This window comes from Agelaius phoeniceus, chromosome 6, assembly GCF_051311805.1.
Source record: "Agelaius phoeniceus isolate bAgePho1 chromosome 6, bAgePho1.hap1, whole genome shotgun sequence".
In the NCBI taxonomy this organism is placed as follows: Eukaryota; Metazoa; Chordata; class Aves; order Passeriformes; family Icteridae; genus Agelaius; species Agelaius phoeniceus.
In genome coordinates this window covers 57,108,370-57,132,925 of record NC_135270.1, presented here as the reverse complement: position 1 = coordinate 57,132,925, position 24,556 = coordinate 57,108,370, and the positions used below count along the sequence as shown (strand labels likewise).

General features: G+C 44.3%; 1 protein-coding gene across 1 annotated transcript in view; it reads left to right on the top strand.

The window, feature by feature from the left end:
* The first annotated feature begins 9,499 nt into the window (after positions 1 to 9,499).
* The window catches only part of MTHFD1 (methylenetetrahydrofolate dehydrogenase, cyclohydrolase and formyltetrahydrofolate synthetase 1), a 40,464-nt gene continuing 25,407 nt past the window's right edge, over positions 9,500 to 24,556 (top strand). The window contains exons 1-8 of the mRNA XM_054634662.2: positions 9,500 to 9,882; positions 17,700 to 17,784; positions 20,083 to 20,142; positions 20,838 to 20,891; positions 21,253 to 21,389; positions 21,511 to 21,611; positions 21,938 to 22,074; positions 23,483 to 23,594. Coding sequence (XP_054490637.1) covers positions 9,842 to 9,882; positions 17,700 to 17,784; positions 20,083 to 20,142; positions 20,838 to 20,891; positions 21,253 to 21,389; positions 21,511 to 21,611; positions 21,938 to 22,074; positions 23,483 to 23,594 — 727 coding nt within the window. The 5' untranslated portion in view covers positions 9,500 to 9,841. The remainder of the gene's footprint in view (positions 9,883 to 17,699; positions 17,785 to 20,082; positions 20,143 to 20,837; positions 20,892 to 21,252; positions 21,390 to 21,510; positions 21,612 to 21,937; positions 22,075 to 23,482; positions 23,595 to 24,556) is intronic.

The window sequence follows — 24,556 nt, the reverse complement described above, 5'->3', positions numbered from 1 at the left end:
TGTTACACAGCTTAAAATGTCCTTTCTGATCTGTGCAGATTTTCAGCTTGTGCTGACCTTCACCATTACCAAATGCAGTCTCTGCCATACCTGTGCAGTCAGGGACATATCCAGAAAGTCTAAAACCACATTTGAAGTGATTGCTTTCAGCTGACCTCTCAACTTTCAAAGGGCTCAGCCCACAGGGAATAGCCTATGGACACAGCTGACATGTAACTCCATCTAGACCTCACAGAGTAAAATTAAAGTTCTCTGTAGAATTCATATTTCTCCAGGAAAGAAGCACTGATTCCTGCTCTTGCTGTGTGAGGAGCATTTACTTTGAACTTGTGGTATAACCAAATTGTTTCTCACTATTTCAGAAAAGATGACTAATTCTTCTTCAGAGATATTTAACAAGAATAGAAATTCTGTGTGCATGTAAAAGGTAAAAAAAAATCCTAAGCAACTTACCTTCCTCCAAGTTTTATTTGCCTTGGCTGGCAGCTACTGTTACTGTTTGTTTGCTTTTTTTTCCCACTGGGTCAAGCACCTACATTGTGACGTTTGTATCATTGTACCACAGAAGTTGCATCACCTGTGATAACAGAAGTCACTGACAGCCACAGGACAAATGGCAAGGCTGCCACCCACTTCAGTGGGCTGGGATGTTACAGCGTGTTCCATCACAACACCACAGCAGGAACAGCACTGTCCTAGGATCCTGCCACAGCAGAGTGACACTCAAAACCAAACAAGGGGCTTTTTAGCCTCTTATCTTGGTCAAGGCTTGAATGGTTGGCCCAAGGATGGGGTTTGGTGTGGGTACTCTTCACATCACTCAAATCTGTTTGTTCATTTCTTAATCTGCCACAATAAAGTATTTGAGATCTGTGAATTATGGGGAGTGGGACATAATTTTTTGACTTCAGCATTGTCATGAGCAGTGTTTTCTGCCTGTAACTTCAGGAAAATCCCTCTTCCTCCCATCAGAACATTAGCTCTCACTGGGCATTTAATGTGAGTGTATAAAGTCTTCAGTAACTCTAGATTAAAAAGTAATCAGGCTGACTTGAATCTTAGCCTCTTCACGATAGCAACCATGATGCTAGATGTTGTAGCAAACATGACAAAAGAAAACAAAATAACATTCTGCACTTCTTAAAGTACAGTGCTGAAAAAGTATGAAGTTTTACAAAGAGCAACTGATAGGAGGTTATGTTGTCCTTTTCATGTACTAATTAACTGCTCCTTCTCCTCTGTAAAGCTGACTCAGAGAGGCTTTATTGATAGGCAATGCTCTGGGCCTATAAAATAAATTCTGTTTCCTTCTGGTTTGGCTCAGAGCTTCCTAGCATGAGCTGGGCTGAGGAGGGAGAGGTGCAAGTGTTAGAGATGGCCAGAGCAGAGAGCACAGTCCAGGATAAGTGGTTCAAGGAAGCAGTAGCTGAGACAGAAAGGGAAAAGCAACAACAATAAAGGGGACATGAGGGTGGCTGGACTCTGGAATAGGTTGCCCACAGAAGTTATGGACTCTGCATCCTTGGCCATCTTCAAAGTTCTGGACAGGCTGATCTTGCTGACCCTGCTTGAGTAGAGCAAGTTTGACCAGCAGTTCTCAAGAGGTCCCTTCCATCCTCAGCTGGCACTACAGCAGAGAGGTCAGCTGGATCCAGAGATCAGGACTGAAAAGGAGAAAGACATTGCCAAAGCTTGCTAAAATAAGGCCAGGAACCATTTTTGTAAAGATACTATGACATGAATGTCTCTTATGCTCCAAAATGGGGAATAGATAATTTATGAAGGGACCACTCATACAATCAAATTCCTAACATGTAGCAGCCAACTCCACATATGAAGTGCTAAAAGCTCCAGAGTTCAACTCCATTCTTTTAGCATAAGAAGTGCTAAAAGCTCCTGTCTTCCTTAGAAAGTAACAGGGAGGCATGGACACTTGAACTATGCCCACATCTTCTAATGTCTTCACACATGAAGAGACCCCCCTTCAGACTCTTCCAATAGTATGGCTATAGGGAGCACTGTAGAAACACAACACTGGCTCATGTTCATAGATTTGGCCTTCCAGCCCAGAGTATTCTGACTGATTAAGAACATGCAATAGGCACCTGCAAGACCTGTTCCCATAAAAAGCTGGAAAGTACTCCTGCTAACAAGGCTTCCAACAACTTAAATTTTAGATTAAACAAGGCACGGTGCCAAAGCTGGCAGATGTTAGAGCAAATTGTCCTCATATCTTCCATTAACCCAGAGGACTGCAGTGATCAGCACAAGAGACCATGGGCTGGGAAGTTTGGTGTGGACCTGCTGTATTAGGTTTGAATGGCCTGGTTTTGGCAGCAGGGTGGCTGTACAGGGGTGGCTGTCCAGCAATCCCTGGCAGCTCCAAGCTGGATGTGCTGCTGGCCAAGGCTGGGCCAATTAGGAATGGTGATAACACCTCTGTGATAACATAACTAAGAAGAAGAAATAAGCTCTTGTGCAGATGTAGCTGCAGCCAGAGAAGAGCAGGATGAGAATATGTGATGGGAACAGCTCTGCAGACACCAAGGTCAGTGGAGAAGGAGGGGCAGGAGCTGCTCCAGGCACCAGAGCTGGGATTCCCTTGCAGCCTGTGCAGACCATGGTGAGGCAGCTATGCCCCTGCAGCCCATGGAAGAGCACAGGGATGCAGAGATCCACCTGCAGCCCCTGGAGGAAACCCAAACCAGAGCAAGGGGATGTCTGAGAGCAGGCTGTGACCCCGTGGGAGCAGGGTCTTGGCAGAAGCCTGCAGGCTTGTGGAGAGAGGAGCTCAAGTGGAGCAGGTGTCCTGGCAGGACTTGTGACTCTGTGGGGGACCGTGCTGGAGCAGCCCATCCTTGAAGGGCTGACCACATGGAAAAAAAACCCACTATGGAGCAGTCTGAAGAGAAGTGTTGCCCATGGGATGATCTCACGTTGGAGGAGTTCATGGAGAACTGTCTCCTGTGAGAAGGACCCCATGCTGGAGCAGGGGAAGGGCTCCTCTCCCTGAGCAGTGACAGAAACAATGTGTGATGTACTGACCATAACCCCCATTCCCATCTGTCTGCACTGCTGGTGGGGAGCAGTTAGAGCTGGGAAGGAAAAAAGGTGGGGGGAAGGTGTCTTTAAGGTCTTACACTACATCTGATTATCCTATTCAGATTTTGTCAGCAATAAGTTCAATTGATATCTCTAACTGGAGTCCAGTTTGCTTGTGACAGTATTTGGTGAGTGATCTCTCTCTGTCCTTACCTCAACTCATGAACCTTCATTATTGTATTTTCTCTCCCCTGTCCAGGTGTGGAGGGGAGTGAGACAGGATTTGGTGGTGTATGGCACTCAGACTGGCCCACCCACTACACCTGTGCGATGCTGTTCACTCACTCCAAGCCAGTCTGTTCAGCTTTAAGCCCAAATTCATCTTGCAGTCAAGCTGCCTGGTTTCCAGTCCAAGCTCAGAAGCACATGTTTATGTCATGGTGGTATTTGGGACAGTTAGAAAGAAAGCCTGAGCTCATCCAGATGCTCAGCACAGGCTCTGCCACGTGTTCCCTGCAGTGCAGTTTGGCAGGACATCAGCAGCCCACCAGACTCCTCCATTCCCAACCTCCCAGGGCTTTCAAGAGATGCCATTTAGCCAATGACAAGTGGACAAATTGGCCAATTCTCCTTCCCAGAACCTGTCTGCCAATCCTGTGCTGCTCTGGTGGGTACAAGGGACACCAGCAACATCCCAGCTTGGCACAGCTCCTCTTGGAAGGATTATTCATTTTCTTCTCCTGGCCTCTAGGCCATAAAGAGGAATCACAGGCCAAGCAAACTTCTCCCTGCTGAGCTCACTATATTTCCATTCCTCTGCAAGTCTACAGGCTCTGAATCTTCCTGTGGCCCAGGCAGCACCAACCACAGTTTCTGTTTCAGAACAGTTTGGAGCACAGGCTCATCACATTTTTATCCGCAAAACAGTGGGGTTCCAGAGCAGAATTACTACATATACAAGTATCTGCACTAGGGTGCTCAGGCTACAGATGTCAAAATCCAAAGCTTCAAAACAACAGAGAGGACCAGAAAGGTCCTTATTGTGCTTCTTGCCAGCTATGGCTGACACAGGACAAAACATTACCACTGCCTTGCTGGATTATGTAAAGGTCTTGGAGACAGAAGCAAAGGATGGACCATTTCATGGCACAGACTTCCTAATGAGATCTCCAGCTGGTTTATGAATCAGGAAGCTCAGAGAGAGCTCAGAGTAGCACACATGAGCAAGCCTTGCTGTTCTTTTGAGAAATCTTTCTCCCAGAGATGTGCAGGACAGGCACTAGAGCTCTGCAGACTTGTGAGATTAAGTCACTGAAATCACTGTGCTTCTCCCCTGATGCAGCTGAGCACAAGGGAAGGGACACACTCCACAGCTTCAGGGCAAACATTAGCAATGTGTCTCTGGACAATGGGCCTCACCAGGCTCTGCCCCATTTATTAGTGGAGCAGTTCTTGGTGTAACTAGCAGACAAATCACTCAGCTCTTAGGCAAAAGAAGGGAGAAGTCCTCTGTAGCCACACACTGTTAATTAAAAATTTTTAGCCAAAGAAAATTAGGAGGAGGTGGAAATGTCAAGGTAGTTAATCACAGCTCCATTGCTTCAGTTTGTATTCTGCTTTAGGCAATCAATATTCCCTTCTTTCTCAGCTACCTTATCTGAAAAATGTGGTAATACATGACTCACAGGCAGGTTGGGACAGTGAATTAGGCTTTTGTTTACTGCATGGAGTGCCCCAGCATGCTGCAGCAGTATTAGGAATGGTTACTATGTGAAAGAGGGAACTACTTAAAAAATAGTCTCTTTGATCTGAATTCTCTCTTACCCTCAAAGAGTTGGGATAACCTTGGGCCTACATTTATCAAGCACTCTGGCACTGTTCTCAGTGGAATCAAGTGTGGCACAAAATTCTCCAAACTGTCACCAAGACCTTATGCAGGATCCATAGGAGGTCAATGGGAACTGTTGGGTTTTCTGTGTGAAGGTCAGATGATGTAGCTAAAGGAAGCTAGCTGGAAGAACAAGAAAAAGAGCCAAGGAAAATTCACTCAACTACGTACAACTTTGTGTCATTGGCATAGTAACACAAGTGGAAATTCAGAGAGAATCTGAACTGTTATTGCTGTCTTTAGAGTGACAGATAAACAATGGTCAATACAAAACCCCTGCATGATAGGCAAGTGATCAGCAAGCTGGAGACAGGGGTCAGGAGAGCATTTGAGAGATCTGTTTGTTACTGCTACTTTGTGGGGCACAACCAGCTTTACCTCCTTGCCAGAAATCCCTATGATGAAAGCACCCTTCACAGGTTTTACAAAAATAACAGTTTGTTGGAGATAAATCTGTGCTTGGAAGTGATTCAGTTAATTTGTCTGCCTTTGTACTGAAATGGACAAAGACCACTCCAAGTATCTGTTCTGCTGGTTCAGCCATCAGACCAGGAACCACAAGGAAGCCAGCATGGAAACACCACCCTAACGCAGGAGAGCAACTTCCATAGTGATTGTCCAACAGCTGGCTGTGTCACCACCTTCTTATTTCAGTGATGGAACACATGACAAGGCTACACAGAATAGGAGACAACTACACTGGGGAAACACTTTATGATGGAACAAATCATAGCTCAGGCCATCTACTATCTCATTACACAGCTTAGTTGTAAGGGCTGTTCCAAAGAGCATACTCTGAGATCAGTCTCCAGCTTTACAGTCAAAGTTCAGTCACGCTCTGATCAAAGGGAGAGTGGACCAATAGCATGTGATTAAATGTGTCACTGTTACCCCATGACAAAGCTGTGTCCCTCACCATGGTAGATAAAGGGACATTCTTGGGTAATGTCATTCATTGTTCAGTGGGGCATCTTTAAGCACAAAAAGTTCCCCATAAACATTTGAACATCAAAGTCTAATACTGGTTTTCTGGTGTGCTCCTGAAAACAGGTTTTCTCAAAATCCCTTTTCTGACCAAGGTTTATAAAATTAATCTAACTTGTCTGTTCCACCCCTTTACTAGAGACAATGTCCTATCCTAGCCATCCCACCTAATGGGTAAAGCAAAGCTTATAGTTCTTCCTCACTTTGATGGTTTGGGATCAATTTCTTATGACAAATCACAGGTTCTGGGGCCCTGTGTCATCAGAGGCACAGCTGTTAGCTCACCAATAACATTGAAAGTCTTTCTGGCATGTATTTTGCAGCCCTCAGGGCTTTTTTAAAGAGCAAGCTTCATAACTTTTGACATGTTGGGTAAGAGGGGGTGGATGCAAAGGTAAACAGTCACACTGTGGGAATTGCCAAATCAAACCCAGGGATCCTGGCAGGGAGGTGAGGGAGGGAGAAGGACTGTGCTGGAGCAACACTCAGAGCAGAGAGAACTCTTACACTGAGGCTTCAGCCTATCCCAAAGTAACTGTTCTTATCCCTATCATAACAACCATTAAGTAGTAAGCCTGCTTTGATACTGAATGCATAAAACATTGATTTTGCTATCCACTTTGTAAACATTTTCACAATGTTTGTCTCCTTTGTACTGTGTTTCTCTGAGAGTTCCTAGATGTGAATAGCAACTTTAACTTTTTACTGCATTTCAGGGCTGGATGTGGCTCTGAGCTGGGCAGAAAGGTCTGCTCAGCCATTTCTCATCATATAATCCCTTTTCCATTTTTTCCCCCTCCTTTTCCAGCATTTTGATCTCAGGATGAAAATTAAGAATAAATGTTAAAGAACATATTCTTACTTAGAGACATGATGTGCATAGCTTCTGAGGAAAAATCCCATCTTGACTGCCACATCAGACAAGTTAGAAATACAAAAGGACTTCCTGCTCTGACAAAAGAAGGTTAGTCTGATTTTCTGGCATAAGTATATTTAGAATTCATGAGTCTGTCCCTTCCTGAAAGTTAGAATCTGGATCAAAACAAAAGAAGTGATAGAAGAAATTGTTTGGAAGTATTCTTAGTTCCTTTCCTGCAATAAATTTGGGTAATATTCAAAGTTTTATCTGTCATCATGGCATATGTATTATTCAAAAGCTGGGGCATTAAGAAAAACAAGAAGGGAGGATTATTGATCACACACATGTAAATCATGCAAATTAGCAGTTCTGGGTAGGAATCTCCAGCTCCTGATGGCAACAGTGTCTTTGCTCACTCTGCAAGTAAGGTCACTTGAATATTTTGAACAAAAAGGCTTTCTTTTTTTTTTTTTTCTTTCCCTTCTTGATATTTTTACACTGTAATCCTGGGTGTTAGGTCTATTTTTGACAAAAGTTGTTTTTGTGAGCTTATCCAGTACTTAGCTGAAGGAGTTCATGTTTTGTGGGGTTTTTTTTCCTTAACACTGGGTCATTTTGCTCTCCAAGAGTTTGTTCAGGCCTCAGATAAAGGCAACAGAAGAAACAACCAAGGCACAGAATTTTAAGCAGCCTAGAAAAATCACTCCTCTTGACCAATTGCGTAATCTGAGTTTTGACTGTATAATATTGCAAGTGCCTGTTGCTGCATTCCAGGAAATACAGGGAATACATAATGAAGGGGAAAAACAAGTTTCTTATAGCTTTTTGTATTTATTTCTATTTAACATATAAAAGCCTCAAACTACAATGTTTTCTCTCTTTTCCAAGTCCCTCCTAAGGAGAAATTTCTGACCTTTTATCCTACTGTTACAACATGCTGTTAGCTTAAGGTAATTTAATCACCTCAATATTAATAAGGTAATTTAATACCCTCAACAGAAAAAAAATACCATTAATAAGGTAATTTAATACCCTCAACAGAAAAAAAAAATCAGAAAAAGCAGAAAAAAGCAGAAAATATGTCACTTTTTAGTGTATTAAAGGAAACATAAAGGTAACTTATCCTTAGTTGAGTTTTGAACTATATATGGTTTATATTCCCCTCCTAGAATGCCGAAGAAGCAACTTTAAAGCCTCTGACCTTCTAAAACAGAAGGGCCTGTATATTTCTATCCCCACAGTTCTGTGCCCTAGGTGGAAGCTGCAAGACCTGCATTTCTCTCATCTCAAAATCCGAGAGCTCCCCAAATCCCTTTGTGAGCTGATTACATTTCGGAGTAGCAGGATTGAAAGTTTTCTCAGCAAACTCTTTGGAACAGATACTTTGTTTCTCCAAACCTAAGCATTCTATGTAAAGCAAAAGTCTATGTGAAAGCACTTCACACAGGCCTTTTAAACCTCAAATTCTCAGCAGGAACACCAAATGCTGTTCTAGCATTCAGTCCTGATTTTCCATAGCTTGATGATTTGCAGTGAGATTATCCCATTTCTCTGCTGTACTGCCAACATGTGGCAGATGTTGCTAGGTCCCAAAACAGAAAGAGCACAGATTTACTGGAGGCACAGGGATGTGCTACGACTCCCCAACAGCAGTCTAACACTGTGGGGTCAGCCCAGCAGCAATCCCCATCAGCCAGTTCTCTGCCCCAAAACTCTTTATCACCGGTTTCTTGAGTCATGGATCTGTTCTCTAACTTAGTGTGCTAGAGATTAGCAGGGAACACTGATGAGTTCCTTAACAGTTCTCTGGGTCACAGCATTATCTTGCCTGGGCAAGTCTGTCTCAGGGATATTCAACTGCTTTTTCCATCCCCAGCTCTGGCTGGATGCTAATCACTCATTTGCCAGATGTGTGAGAAAACCACTGACAACAGCTCTCTAAGAAAGGTCCTAAAACATGTGCACTGGTCTGCAGAGTAAGGGAAAGCATTAGTTATACAAATAACAGTACATGTGGACAACTGCATGGATCTGACAGGAAAATACCACCTTCACCAGTTCTAATGGGATTATTTAGTGCAAATACATCCCTTGAATGCCGCTGTTAGGAACCTGTTTCTCACTCTTGAAAACTTTTATGAATTTAGGCCACAATCCCAACCTCCTTTTAATTGCCCTCCTTCTGGTCAGCCACTAGTTTGGCAACTCTATGTTGGACAAATGTGTTGAAATCCTGAAAATTAAAATTACTTATTTTTATACAAATGAGGGATGCTTTACAAGGGCATGTAGCAATGGGACAAGGGGGAATGGCTTCAAAGCAAAAAGTGGGTAGATTTAGATATTGGGAATTCTTTTCTGTGAGGATGCTGAGGCCCTGGCACAGGGTGCCCAGAGCAGCTGTGGCTGCCCCATCCAGGCTGGGCAGGGTCTGGTGGGAGGTGCCCCTGGCTTTGGGGTGAAACTGGACGATCTTTTAAGTCCCCCTCCAACCCAAACCACTCTGTGAATCTGTAATTCTGCTCTTAACTTCTACTCTTGGCATGACCTGTTACAAGAACCACAAGAGGACAAGAGACACAGATTATTCTTACACCGATGTGAGATTTTCCTATTTATTCGCTGCGCACAGCTCAGCTCAGCTGAAAGGTTCAGCTCCCTCTGCGGCTGCCCTCTCCCTCCCGCTCTCCGCGGAGCAGCACCGGGCACGCCCGGGAGCGCTGCCTCGGAGCGGTTCTGGAGGCCGCTTTGGCGGCCATTTCGCCGCGGCTCTCGGCGCCGCTCCCCCGCCCTGCAGCCGGGCCGCGGGCGGGACATGGAGCGGCCTCAGCCCCGGCGCCTTCGCTGAGGGGCGGGACACGGAGCGGCCCCGGCCCCGCTGCCCGCGCTGAGGGAGCCGCGGAGGGGCGGGACGGGGGCAGCGCTTGCGCGGCGGGGCCGCGGGAAGTTCGGGCCACGTGGGGCGGGAGTGAGGCGGCGGCGGGCGCAGCGCGACCCGCAGAGTGCCCCGGAGCCCCGCCGCGCTCACCTCTGCAGGCCCGCTGCTCGCCCGCCCTCCGGCCCTCGCCATGGCCCCCGCCGAGATCCTCAGCGGCAAGATTGTCTCCGGGTACGTAGTGGGGCCACCCGCCCGCCCTGCCCGCAGCTCGGCCGCGTCCCCTCGCCCGGGAAGGTCCGGGAGCCGCGGGGCTTCTGCCCTTCGGTGTGGCCGGGAGCTGAGGGGGCCCCCGGTGTGCTGGAGCGGGATGGGGCTGGGGGGGCTTTGACTCTGGCACTGTGGGCGAAACAGGTTTGGAGACACTCTGCAGCTTTCTCACTAGGTTGCAGCCAAAGCTGTCTTCTTCCTGGCTGTAAACTGGGAGTTACTGGACGAAGTGCGGTGTTAAAGGTCTCAAGGAGAGTGCAAAGTGGCCCAGAACGCACCTGGTGCTGCTCAGCATGGATGAGATGAGAGCCCAGGCAGGTGTGAAGCCACGGGCTGACCTGCAGCTTCTGTGCCTGCAGGCTGGCTTGGTGGGATGCTTTATGAGCAGGAGTTGGGAACATGTGCTTTAGGTATGGGCTCTGTTTTCATACTCTACAGGCATTGACTGTTCCTTTTTAAGGCAAAATAAGTTAATCCACATGTTGGATAACACATAGTTGAATGGTCACAGGTGTCCTGCCAAAGCTATTTAAAAGGTTTGGGAAACCTTGAAATAAAAAGTGTTCCTGTAGTTTTCAGGATTTACTTAGCTGGCAAGCCCTGGGTATAGGTGAGCCTGCATTGTTTCTTTAAAAAAAAAAAAACAAAAAACTTTTGCTTGTTTTTCCTGCTGCCACGCAACACACACATTTGGTAAGAAAGCCAAATAAATGTCCCTAATCCTGGGGGAAATGCAGTACAGTGGTTCTGTTATATCCTGTGGAAACAGAGTTTGATTAGGTAGGTTCATTGGGTATCTCCTGTGGATATAATCAGGGAATTCAGGTAGAAAGGTTACATTTGAAAAGGTATAAAGTAATCTCAGTAAAGCAGTTAGTCCTTCTCTTAGGTATTGCTGTGTATGACACAGCTACATCTAACCAACAGTGAAGCAGTACTGAAAAGTAGGCCTAATGTGCCTTGAATTTGAATATCCATGAGGAAAGCTGCTTGCATGTTTTTTACCTGGTATTTTTGGAGCCAGTACCACCTGTGTTTTGCAGTCTCTCAGACTTACGTGCTTCATACCACCTGATCCTTTTGGCAGTGTTGGGGCCAGCACACTCTGTAATCCCTGTGCTTGCTGCTGCTGGGACTTCATGATTTGCCTGTTGTAGGTTTCTTTCCTGTCATAGAAAGTCACCCTGAAGTGCAATAGGTCCTGGAAAGATGCTAGGTGGGGTACAATGATAATTCACATTAAAACTTCTAGCTTCCTTGGCATGGCATGTTGCATTATTTACTTAATTTTAAAGATATAGGGGTGAAATTTTTTATTTCTGTTTTCTGTATTATAGTAGCAGCTATAAACTGCCAATTCTCAGAGGACACTCATGATGTGCAAATACCTGGCAGAGGCATGAACTTTTAATAGGCACATGCAGGAGAAAGGTTTCATTAACTTCCAGCACATCTCTTAAGGTGTTTGGCCAAGGTCTTCTTCCAGAGTCATCAAATCTTGACCTGAAGACACCACAAAATGGAAAAATAATTGCAGTTGTTCAGCTGTCCTTCAGTTCCTTTATTTGTGCTGTGTTTATGTTCATTATGGCAAAAGCATCACCTGCTCCCTGTGGGCCTTAGGTAGTTCTGCCTTTTTCTGGTGGAGTTCTTGAAGGAGTCATGAGGAATTGGGCTGTCCAGCCTGGAGACAGCTGTGCCTTTCTTCCAGGCCCCTGGAGAAGTGCTGGTCCAAGGGATTCTCACTGTTCAGAGTTCACCTCCAGGCCAAGAGTCTGGCAGCAGCAGAAGTGATAGGCATGTGGTTTTTCTAGGAATTTTCAACTGAACTGCCTGTTGTAGAAAGGGAATGTCCCTGACTTTACATCAGCTGCAAAAAGTTTTCACTGTCTTGTAGGGGGTGGATTTTGTGACTTTACCCTTTAATCAAGAAAAATGTTTATTTGTAAGTCAGTCAAATATTGACAAATGAGTTGAATCAAACAAGTAGTGCTCAGCTATGTAATGCTGGCTTCTGTGTGTGTTTTAAATCAAAGCTCGTAAGTATTGTGAACTTTCTCCTACAGCCATCAAGCACCCCTTCCTCAAAATAGGTGAAAAAATACCTAATTCACAATCATGCCAGCTATTTAAACAAAAATCAGGTGGATACTGGCATTCTTATTCTTGTGAAACATGTAAAGAGAATAAGTACTTTGAGAGAGTTTCCTTGCCTCTATAAATAAGGAAAACTTAATGAAGTGATAAAGGTAGTTCACACCTTTGGAAGGCTCAGAAGAGTTAGGAAGGAAAATTGACATTTTCAGGGGCTTTGAGTATTACCTGTGAGGATGGAAAATGTGTTTAGGCTGGGCATGGGAAGGAGAACACAGCAGGCACTGTTTTCTCTGTAGGATTTTGGTGTTGATTTTAATGCATCAACATCAAAATTCATCTAGTCTGCTTCTGTCAGTACAAACAAGAAGCTTGCACAGTCTGTGAAATATATGAAATATTGGATGGGTTCTGCATCAATCTGAGTTGGCTGGTTACCTCAGGATGGCTTTCCTCTACTTCTCTGAGTGGCTGTTCAGTAATTCTGTCTGAGATCTTGCTACAAGTTAAATTTGCCTCATTGGCAAATGAGTTACGAAAGATGAGTTATTGTATAACAGCACAGTAAACAAATGACTGATGGGAGGAGGAAAAGCTGTGCTTTAAGTGTGCAGGATATGGTGGGTTGAAGGTAATAAAAATACACTATTCTCCACCTTTTATTGCTGGTATTCCCAGAAGAAAAAACAATCTCTGTTTCTGTGTCTGAAGAGATAATCAGTGCAAAACATTGTAGTGGCTCTTCTTTACAGTTTATGTGCCCTGCAGTGAGCTGTGAGTTCAGGCTTTACCATCTGAAAGAGCCCAAGTTTGGAAAACTGTGGCTTGGCCCAAATTGGTTGGTAGGACCAGGAGTGGACCAACATTTCCGCTCTGGAGGAGTGGCTGATGAGTTGTGATGGCATGGAAGACTAGCACCCCTCACAGCTCCTGGGGGTGGGCCAGGTAGTTTAGAGTGCTCAATTAAGTGGTTATCAGGCTGAACTTACAGCTGGGGGTAACAGTGCAGTAAACAACTCCTCAGCCTTTTCAGTCTGGGCCTTTTTTTTTTTTTTTTTTTTTTTTTTTTTTTTTTTTTTTTTTTTTTTAGTTCCTACTGTAACTCCAGGTAAATCTAGTTTGAAGTGGAAAAAATTCCCTGATCCCTGAGCTTTCTTTTACCGGATCCTACCCACAGTGTTTCAGGCTTGCACTGAAGGGTCCCACACTGTGGATGGACTGAGTTAAAGTGAATGCCAGTGCTATTGGGTGGCCCCAAATATGAGCAAGAACCCTTGTGTTCAGTGCTGTGCAGACTCAGTTTAAAAAAATGGGACCCTGCTCTAAAGAGCTCGTAAGAGAGGAGAAAACCTTGTCTGGTCGACAACAGGGCCACAGATCTGTGATCTGTGCATATCAGCACCAGCTTACAGGGAGGGCAGAGAACATCTGGGGACTGCTGTGTCCCCCTTTGTGGAACGAGTGAAATCTCAATATTGTTCCTTCAGAAGGCAAACCTTTGTAGATAAGGCCTAGAATATTGTCTGAAGTGCTGGCAGCCACTCAGTCCAAAGGTGGATTGAGTCCTTACCTATTGTTCTTGTGTTTTCTGCTGGTTAAATCACCTGATAGTAGGGTATTATATGCAGTACCCATTTTGGGAAGCAGGCCTGCATGTGTGTTGCAGCATGGGAAAGTGGTATGGGGCAAACTCTTCTAAGTTATAAAGACTCAGCTTTGTGTTAAACTCTGTTGTTCTGTTGTCAGTCATCCACATTTGCAAAGTACCTCAATTGCTGCCCGTCTCTCAGACCCACCTTGGACATGATGAAAAAGCATCTAAAAAATCAGAAATGAACGTCTTTGTGTGTTTATCTGGTCTGTCTGAAGAGAGCTCATGCGTGTATTTGTGCTGACATAGCCAATAAGGTGGTTAAAAAGCCTTGTGAGTGTGGAAGTGGTAGAAAGTAGCAGGCTTTTTTCCTAGGAGATAATGACAGTGTGCCAGGAGCATGCAGTTGTGGAGCATGAGACAAGAGGGTGGGAGACCTGTGAACTCATTCCAGCTCTAAATGTTGTCTTCCTGCAGCTGGAGCCAGCTGTTGAATTGCCAGCAGTGTTCAGATGGTCTTTCCCAGGTATTTCCTATCCCAGTGCCAACCTGTGACTTCCCTGAGGAGAGACTCCTCTGTGCCTTCTTTGGGTGCATGTGGAATGTTCTGTGACGTTCTTCTCTGCAGTCCCCTCACAGCATTTTAAGACAATGCAGTTGTCCTGACCTTGGACATGGTGCCATGGTGGTTTGGAGATGGGAAAGTTTGTTTTTCCACATTATGGTGTTGCTCATGGGAGCAGCAGGAGGTGAGCAGAGGCGGTGCTGCAGGCTGTAAGGAGGAATGGCTGCAGGGACAACAGCTCTGACCAGGATGGTGCAGGACCTGGGGAGGACCATCAGCCTCATGCAGCTGTTTCTGCAGGGCTGCAGCAGGAGCATTTCTGCTGCATGTTTGTGAATCCCTTGAGGGATCTGTGATCCAGGCAATAAAGCCAGACCCTCCCCTTTGGGGACAGGCTGCTTCTGGAGCATCACTGTTTCTGAGGAGGTGTTTGCCAAGTCCTATGTTTGGCACTCTTTACACTCACAGGAGGGACAGAAACACAACCTGGTGTCATCTTCAGTATGGTGCTGTGTGTCCTCCCCAGCTGAGCACTGAGTCCATAATCCCACAGGAGGGTGTGGGGTTCTGCTAGAACATGGGAACCATGTTCTCTCCATTTCCAGCAGAGCTAATGGAGTGTGGTTTGTCCTTTGTCTGAATTTCTGGGAAATTCACTTAATGAATTTAAATTCAGCTCGCTGTTGCAGTCCACAGAAAGAAATGCCAGCAAGTTCTTTAATCTTTGGAGCTGGCTGTTGCATTGTATGCTTAGAACCATGTGCTGTCCTTAACCTGTGTGGACCCTGGACTTTTGTTTGCTGCATGAATTTGTTTGTGGAAGGGCACGTGGGCACAGGAGGGGGCTTAGAGTCAGAGAGAAGGCTTTTGGGGAAGCAGACACATAGAATTGCAAATTTTCTATTTGAAGACTTAAAAGAATCTTCATACAGCTAGTAAAAAGTAGTGTTGATTTATCAATATGAACTTTTATCTTTGGGAAGGCCTGAGGTCCACAACAGAATTTTGTAGACTGTATAACTAAATAGCTGCTGGTTTGCAAAGATTGTTTTATGGCTTTTGTAAGTCTACGGGTAAAAACAATTATTTCTTCTTTTTTTCTTGAATTTTCTCTTAAACCTTTGCCCATGTGGTTTTTGTGAGCACTGGAGAGCCGTGGTAGCCAACGCTAGGTGGCTGTCTAACAAGTGATTTCTTGATTCAAGGCTCCTAAAGAAAATCACACTGACAGCACCACGTTTGTGTGTTTGTGTGTGTTGCCTTTCTTCGGGAGCTGAAGGGGAGGTGACCTAGCAGCTAATTACAGAGAATGACAGCAATGCAATGTGTGAACAGCTGTGGCTGCTGGGGGTGAAAGCACACCACAGCCCTGCTTCAAGGAGGAAGTTGGGTGGGCTCATTTCTCTTCAACTGAGAAGACTGCAATAAAAGTAATACCTAAACCTGGGGCCCTTTCTAATATTTCATGTTTGTTTGTATTTCTTTTTGTTTGCTGGCCACGAACCAGTGCTGGAACTTACTGGAACACCAGAGACCTCAGAAATAGTTCCCTTGGAGAGTTGCCCACAGTCCCCACCAACTGGCCATGTGCAGGGGGTTTCTGATGCTCCTTGAGATTGTTGTGTTGGTAGAAGCTGCTCATGAGCCAGCTCAGGTGCTCCCTAGGGGCTTACAGCTGCAGTGTAAGGAGAGGCAGTTGGGGATTTTGCTGCCCAGCAGATGAATTTTTGTCACTTAAGCACAAAGAATTGCTAGGATAAGGTTTGCTGTGAGACTGTTTTCTGAACTCATCAGCTGGTCCTGATGTCAAGTGGTCTACTGAGGTGACAGCTGAAGGAAGGCTCAGAACTATGGTTTCTTAAATAAGGCTGAAAACAATTGCTTCCACTGAGACTTTGAACCACCTGGCCAGATGCAAGCACCTGTGCATACTCTGAACTCACTCCTCAGGTGCAGCAGAGCTCTGGCTGTGTGATTCAGGATGCAGCAGGAGAAAGGCATGATTTGGGATGTAGCTGGAGGCTGTGTCTCCCTCTGAGATGAGCCTTTAAACAGCCTTAGGGCTGCTTCTAGCTGGGCCAGCTGTACTGTCCCCTGGGATCAGTGCTGCTGGGTTGAGGGAGCTGTGTGCTGCTCCCATTTCCCTGTCCTCCTGCCTCTGGCAGGTCTAATTTGGAGCTCACAGTTGCAAGGTAGAGTTGCCTGGTTATTTGTTTTCCTGGAGTTTTTCTCTATGCAGGAATCACAGTCTCCCAGCTGGCATCAGCTATGTACCCTGTCCCTGTACCCTTGCCATTCACCTTTTTAATGAACTGGCACCAACAGCACCTGCTCCAGTCTGGGATGTCTGGTCCCACTTGGGCAGTAGCAGACCTGGTGATACTGATCTGAGGCTGAATGAGCACAAGGACACCTGTGTTTTATACAAAAGGCTGTTTGGTGCAGGGTGGATTTGCTGAGTGTGGTGTTGGCACCTTCTCATCTCTGAGAATGGGGATGGGACACAGGATGGAGTTCACATGGACAGACCTGTCAAGCCTCTCATGTCCTGTGAGGTTTTGCTTACCTGGCTTTTGCTTGAGTGTCTCTTACATTTGCAGTGCAGTGCCATGAGCCCATGAGATGGACAGAACTGATCACTTCTTTCAGAATCCTGACTGCCTCTGGTGAGGAGATGGAGCAGTTGGGCCTCCACCTTCCCTGGTGAAGGATTATGCCTGTGGGGCCAGAGGGTGGTTGAGAAATTAGAGAGGAGTGCTGTGCTGTGGAGAGGTGATAACAGTGACTTTTGAGCTGTCTGTGGCTAATTTCAGTGCTGGGTACTCATTATTAAAATGTTCCATGGTAAACTGGGTGTGAGTTCACATCTGAGCTAGAACAACCAATCAGTGCTCAGTTTCAAAGTTGTGGGTTTTTTACAACTGTATCCTTAAACCTGCCTTTACTGAAGAGTTGACCTGTGTACCAGGGTTTGGTGACTTTTCCTCACCTCTGCCCACCTGCCATTCCCTCCCTGCTTTATCTTTGGATACCTCCTGCTTGTCTAGTTATTTCCCAGAATTTTACCATTGTAGATTCATAATCCCTTACCAGGACAGCTTGTGTGACAGTGACAACTGGTGCCTCTGGGATTCAGGTAATTTTAGTACAGCATAGGTGGAAAGAGGATTTCCTTTTGAGAAAGGAGTTTGAAATCCCAAGAGCTTCCATGCCAAATTTTGAACCTTTTTTTTTTACCCTTGTATCCTCTGACAGTGTGAAGAAGCACAATGTGGACTTCAAAAAAATTAAGTTATTTAAATAAATTTGAATTAACCTGGTTCCAGAGTGTCTCAGTGATTTGTGGACATCAGTTTTATTTGGAGATTGCTGGGAGCTGTGTACTCAAGGCATAAGTGAATGTTTGCCAGTCTGCCCATCTGTCACTTTTACAACTCCTGACTGTATCAGAACAACTCCATCACTGTATCAGGATTCAGCCCTGTGATTAACTTCTGCCTTGTATTTGTCTTCATTTTTTCCCCTTTTCAGACAAGTGAGAGAGAGACTAAAGCAGCAAGTTATTGAGATGACTGAGAAATTTCCAGGCTTCAGACCAGGACTTGCCATTTTACAGGTATTGTTTTCTTTAATGCCAACTAGAGAAAATATGAGTTGCTTTGCAGTGGTAAGGGCACAGCTGATGAGCTTCATCAAAGCTGCCTTGTAGTTGGTAGCATTTTATTAGGAACAGTGTTGTCTATGAAATGGTGTTATGTCTTTTTGCCAAGTATCAGAGCCCAACAATTTTTGGGTTGTTTTATTTCGTTCTTCAGACTGTTCTCTGTTGGAGTATTGTTTTTGTGAAATGGTAAAATCAAGCTGTTTGCCTGTTAAGAGCAAGCAGTGCTTGTAGACTCCATTTGAAATCTCTGCACTTGAGTGAGCCCTGAAGTTTGGCAGCTTTCAGAGATGTGTTTGTACCAGAAATTCTCCAAATGGGATGTTTATTAAGTGATCTGGTCTGCTGTTATGTCAAAGCATAGAGAAAAAAGATGGGTAGAGGAGGGAAGGGAACCCAAATGAAACTAAAACTACCTTTGGCCAAGATGACTTTGAGTAGAAGGGATGGAACAACATCCTTTTGCTGAATTGGATATCCCTCAGAAGTGAGCAAGTGCTAGAGCTTACAGAAAAAGGCTTGCAGAGGTAAAAGCACATAACAGGTACAGGGGTTTGACCTGTGTTTGGCATCAATTTTTCCTTTGCAGCTATAAAAAGATGGAAACTGTGCTTAGGTCAGAAGGTGACTAGCAGCAGCAAGTGTCATGCTACAGGAAGGACCTGTGTGTCCTCAAAAGCTAGAGGGAATGTAAGTGGCTGCTTAGAGCAGTGACTTTTGTCCTTATTCAGTATTTTGAGCTCCTGCAGAGCCTTTGGTGCCTGTCTGTAGATTCCAGTGCTAATACCACCATAGCACACAAAGGCCATGCTCCTCTTCGATGCCAGGAACAAATTTGTGCTTGTGTTTTGTTTTGGGGTTTTTTTTCCTGGTTTTCCTTTCTATTAGCTTTAAGCAGATTGTCTCTACAGAAGCTTTGTCTGCAGATGCTTAGAAGGAAGGAAGGAGGGAGGAGGGTCTAAACATTTAGTAATGCTTTGATGAAAGCTGCTGAACTGTTCACCTCATAAACTGTGTTGAAAAATTGCTGTCTTGTGGCACTACTGGGTTGTTTTCCTGGTGGGCTTTGTATTCAGTCCTGGATTGTCTCAGAGTCCTTTACAACCTGTTTGCTCTTTGGCTGTCTGACACTTTTGTAAGCTGTCAAACAATCTGGTCTTGGAGTTCATCTCCTAATATTGATATTTGCAGCTGTCTGTTTTTCAGTGAACTCAGGACAATGAGCTGGTTTTTATTTGCAGCACACCATGCATTATGTGCTCTGTTCTTGGGAGGCATCTGGTGTCCTCTGAGCTCAAAGAATAAGTCAGTTAATCTTTATTTTTTTTCCTGTAGTCAGTAATTCCTTATTCACAAAACATAATGTTTGCTGACATCTCCTGCTTCTCTGCCCTGTAGAAGCAAACCTTTTCCTAAATCCAGCAGACATTGCAGGGAGACAGCCCCTTTATCTGTACCTAGGAGGAAGAACCAATGTGCTCTGGGTGATCAGGTCACCCCTGCAGCTTGTAGTCCATGTGAGAACCAGGGATGGCTCCCAAGTGCCAGGGAACAGAATTTCAAGAGCTTGCTTATCAGCTTTTCCTTATTTCACCCCTATTTTCTTAAGGTTAGAAGGAATATTACCTTCAACAAAACATACTGGATGATGCAAGTGGTCTCCTGAAATGCAGTTGTACTGTGAGCATCTAGTACTGCCAAAAACTGCAGGCATTTGTTCCACTTGCTGCTTTTCCTTTGTGCACCACTTTGTCCTTGTTTTGGTTTTTGTTTGGCAGGAAAATTCCCAAGGTCCAAAACTGCAGGGGAAGAAATGTCTCTATCAAAGCACACATGTACATAAAATTAAGATTCCCGAATATCAAAGACGCCCAACGTTTTTGAAAGCCTTAATCAGATAATTGAATGTTATCAGCACCTGCTGGTGATGTTAATTAGCTAAGGATTTAACTTTCTCAGATCAGATGGCAGGCAGTATTTTCTGCTTTGGAGACCACTGTGTTTTTAAGGTTTTTCAACAGGTGCAAATAGTTTGTGCAGAAGATCAGACAACTTGTCTTTAACTGTCTTGTACTTGAAAGAACTTTCTTGTTAGCTCCAGCTGTTTATATCCTCTATCAGTGTGTTTTACAGTAATTCAGGAATACCTCTGTCTCCTTGATGTAGATCCAAGGAAGCTGAGGGTTAAGCCCATCTCAGTCTGTGTCTAGGTCTCTATTCTGTGCTGTAATTCAATTGTCTTTTCATCCTTAGGTTGGAAATCGGGATGATTCAAACCTCTACATTCACATGAAGCTGAAGGCTGCTGCTGAGGTAATCCTGGACTTTTAGGACTACTCTTTACCTTCCTACAGTTGGTCAGATCTGAATATGAAAAACCAGATGCAAGTCAATAGTTTTGTCTAAGTTTTTCCTGTATTAGAGAAAGCAGTGTTGGCCTGAGTTCTCAGTTACAAGAATGTGGTGTAGGTGTGTAACCTCAGAGCCAAGTCGGGTGCTCTGGTCACAACAATGTGCCCTGGTGCCACTTTATGTGTGATCATCACAGATTACATTTTTCTCAAGTGCTGTGTCTTTCCTGACTCATGACCTTGTTCTTATCTTCCCTGCCTGTAGAAAGATAAGAACAAGGTACCTGCAGTTGCTTTGTGCTTGTCACAGGTAGAACATTACATGCTACAACAGGGCAGGGACACAGATGAGTGCATTTTTCCCTAAGTGATACCTGGCATTTCTGCTGGTATTTTGAGGCAGTGTGCTGTCAAGCAAAGCTGATGTTGTTCATGTCAAAAGGTGAATAGGACAGTTAAAGGACAGACTCAGTAGGCAAAGCACTAATCTTTCTTTGATGGTATTTCTAAATCGTAGGACTTGGAGCCTCAGGAACAGGAGAGAGACTTGGGAAATGTGACAGAATGCAGCTGTGATTTAGCTGGATAGAGAGATTAGCCAGATCAATTGGATGTCAATTCAGAAATCAGATAATTTGTTGTTATTCTCATTTGCAGATTGGGATCAGTGCCAATCACATAAAATTGCCAAACACAGCAACAGAAGCTGATGTAAGTAATACAGCCAGTGATGAAAAAATACATAACTTCAGTGTTGTGCTGAAGATATCTTTGCTCTGTCATTGTATAAAAAGGACTACTTGCCTATTGCTACTAACTAATAATAAAAGAATTGGAACCTGGTGAGGTGTTTTTGTGGTTTTTTTAAAGAAAAAACTAAATCATTACAATGTAAAATTTAGAGATTTTAGGATTTTTTTTTTTTAATAAATAATGTAATTGGTTTATACATGTGGGTGGAAAAACTAAACATAAAGTTTGTGTATTTTAATCCAGATAAGATTGTTTTTTCTTTTGCATCAGTCGTATTTCAGTTCATCAGCCATTAGTTTTTTGGTGTTTGCTGTTGTAGGTGCTCAAGTGCATTGCCTCTTTGAATGCAGACCCAGCTGTTCATGGCTTTATAGTGCAGCTGCCACTTGACTCTGATAATCCCATCAACACAGAAAAAATAACCAATGCTGTTGCACCTGAGAAGGACGTGGATGGGTAAGCTGGCTTCACCTCTGGAGAGCATGACAGCTACTCCAGAAAGAAATTTTTTTCTTTATTTTCTCTTCAACAGTGAGGCTGGGTTAACTTACTTGGCCTTTTTTCTTTCAAAATACAGCTTAAGTAGCATCAATGCTGGGAAACTCTCTAGAGGGGACCTTGGAGACTGCTTTATTCCATGTACGCCAAAGGGATGCATGGAACTTATCAGGCAGACAGGTAAGGAGGTTTCCATACACTATTCATGAGTGCAGTAGTCTTCAAAAAGTGTAGAAATCACACACATTGTGAGGCTCTGCTTCACAGCTTTTGCTGAGATAGCACATTTCATCTCTGCTGCCCTAGATAGTAAAAGAACTAGGTTAAAATGGTCTTTCCTTCCTCTCTCCCAACTGCAATTCCCTACCCCAAACAACAAAGAAGAACAGAGTTCTGAAGTACCAGAACCAGAGTTTAACTGACCAAGACTCCAGAGCAGCTTGAGTTAGCGTGTACCAGGCTGCACAGTGACCTTTTTGTGCTCTCTGTGACTCTGTGTGCTGCAGGTGTCCAGGTGGCAGGCAAGAGAGCCGTGGTGATCGGCCGCAGTAAGATCGTGGGGGCTCCCATGCACGACCTGCTGCTCTGGAATAACGCAACAGTCACCACCTGCCATTCCAAGACCTCCACCCTGGCTGAGGAGGTAAGGGCAGGCTGTAGTTATTTGTCCCAGGCCACTCTGCTCCGTGCTCAGTGTGCTGCTGCTGCTGTGAGTCATTAGGTCTGGGGTGTCTTTCATCTGAATTGGTTTCCCGGTCCTGCTCATTGCATGGTTGTGTAAATACTTGTGCTGGAATAGGATCTTGATTATTTTTGGCACTTAATTAGAGGGGTTTAATTATAACAATAAAATTATTATTTTTGTTGTCTTTGAGCAAGTGCTGAGAATTTAATCATCCCTTCCTAATCTCCATGTAGGGGTTGGAAAAACAGCATATGTTTTTGTTGTTTTGATTCGTTTTTTTACCAAAAAGACCAGGTGGTCTTCTGCTCTAATGGCTGAGAAACGTTAGGCCAAATGATTTCTCAGTTGGTTTATTTTTTTCAGTCGATTTTCTATGACAGGGAGTCGGTACCATTTTCCACTTCAGCAGTGAGAGTGACAGAAATAGTGTTTTGCTGTGCTGCCACCTACTTGGATTTCGTAGAGCCATCAGCACTGCCAGGCTCTGTAGGCAAGTATTAAAGCTGAAAAAGGGAGTAGGAGTGTTTGAATATAACTCACAAAGTAGATCAGAAACACTGCAATGCTTCACGCCGCTAAGTTGCTGTTCAGTAAGACCATCATTAGGTTGATTAAAAATTGAAGTGCTCATACTTAATGATATCTTAAAAATAGTTTATCTCCCTTGAAGATTAAAGGAAAAATAAATCAAGGGATAGCAGCTTTCTCAGCAAATGTGAATGAAGCAGTGCAGGAACTGACAACGAGCTTTAGTTGGAGTCTTTAACACCAGCTTCATGACTGGATCTGTCAAATTTACTGAATAGTCCCTGAATGAATATTAGTGCTGAAATACAGTCAGCTTCCCCTGGAGTTGTGTGTTATGCAGTCCTGGACATGAAAAGCACAAGACAGTGCTGTCACCAGTGAAGTGCTGCTTAGTTCTGTGCAGGGGTTGTTCTTGGCTGAACAAGATGAGTTCTTGCTGTCTGATGAGTGCTGGGTATATTTCTAGCACTGAATGTGCAGGGATATTTGAAGGAAGAGAAGAATATTCAGAAGGCTTTAATTTTATCTAAATGTAGCCTGTATGATCCACTTGGGAATCATGGAGGAGTTCAGAGGAGGTTGTGAAGTGTTGACTAGCAATAGTTCAGGGTAGGAGTGTGAAAATAGGCCATTATTTCTAGCTGCAGGAATCTGTCCTTGCCAAGGAACTGGCAGCAACCTTTAAATGCTGAGAGTGCCCTTCCATGCCTCCAATGGCAATGGGTGAGCACAGTTTCACTGCAGCTCAAGCTGATTTAACTTGCTGCAGAAGCAGCTCTGCATTTCTCCCCTGCCAGTGTGATACACGATTGTTTGTTGTTTTTAAATTTCTTTATAGGTTGGCAAAGCTGACATCCTGGTGGTTGCAGCTGGGAGAGCTGAAATGGTAAAAGGTGAATGGATCAAGCCTGGTGCAATCGTAATAGACTGTGGAATTAACCATGTGCCAGGTGCGTGGGCAATGTATAACAAGTGGGGATGTGTTTGTTTGTGTATAAATGCAGTTGCTAAGCTCGTGATTACTGTTTCCTTGGTGTCTCTGGTCCACATGGACTTCTTTCTCCTGTAACTCTGTCTTAAGTAGTGATGACAACCTCTGACAATGCCAGAGTAAAGAGACCACTGGTCTGAAGCACTCTCCTAAAGCAGATCAGTGGCAGTTTTGATTCAGCCTTCAACGAGGCTGATGATTAATAGAGGAAAGAGGAGGCCTTGGAAATATTGCAACAGAATATCCATTTAATTTGCTCCAGCTACATGGTGAAGTCTTGTCACTGTTGTCACTCTGGAGCTCAGGGCTTTGCTGTCATTACTTCGTGCTTGGATCTGTTGAAGCAGTTCCCTTTGAAGTTCAGAAATGACAAGCAGTCTCTTAAAGTAGCTGTGGATTTGTTGAATCACAGCATTAACTTCTTAGGCTTGAATGGCTGTTGTCTTGAAACAAAGCAGATTGTGCAAGAGTATTGGTGACAATGGCTCGGGCAGAGAATAAAGTGCTTTAACATAATGGATTTTAGGGTAGGGTTTCACTTAGCTGCACCTTCCTTATAAAGATGCTACCGACAGTCTGGCAATTTCTGTTTTCATCTCATTTTAAATCCAAATTACAGATATTGAATGATATGGAAAATTAGTCACTCTTACTGTGCTACACCCACAAGGCTTTTAAAAGGTAGTTTTCATAATTAATCAGTCATTTTGTTGCCATTATTTAACAGAATGTAAAGAAATTTCTGTTCAGTGGTCTTGTTACTCAAAGTTGACATTAGGCTGCTTTTAAAAACACTAGTCCTGTATCTAATTAAAACTAAAAAGTCATCTGCTGTTCTGTTTGTTGCTTGATGGTTTTGTTCCAAACAACCCAAACTTAGGCCATTTGCCAAAACCCACAAGGTCACTGCTGATGTGCATG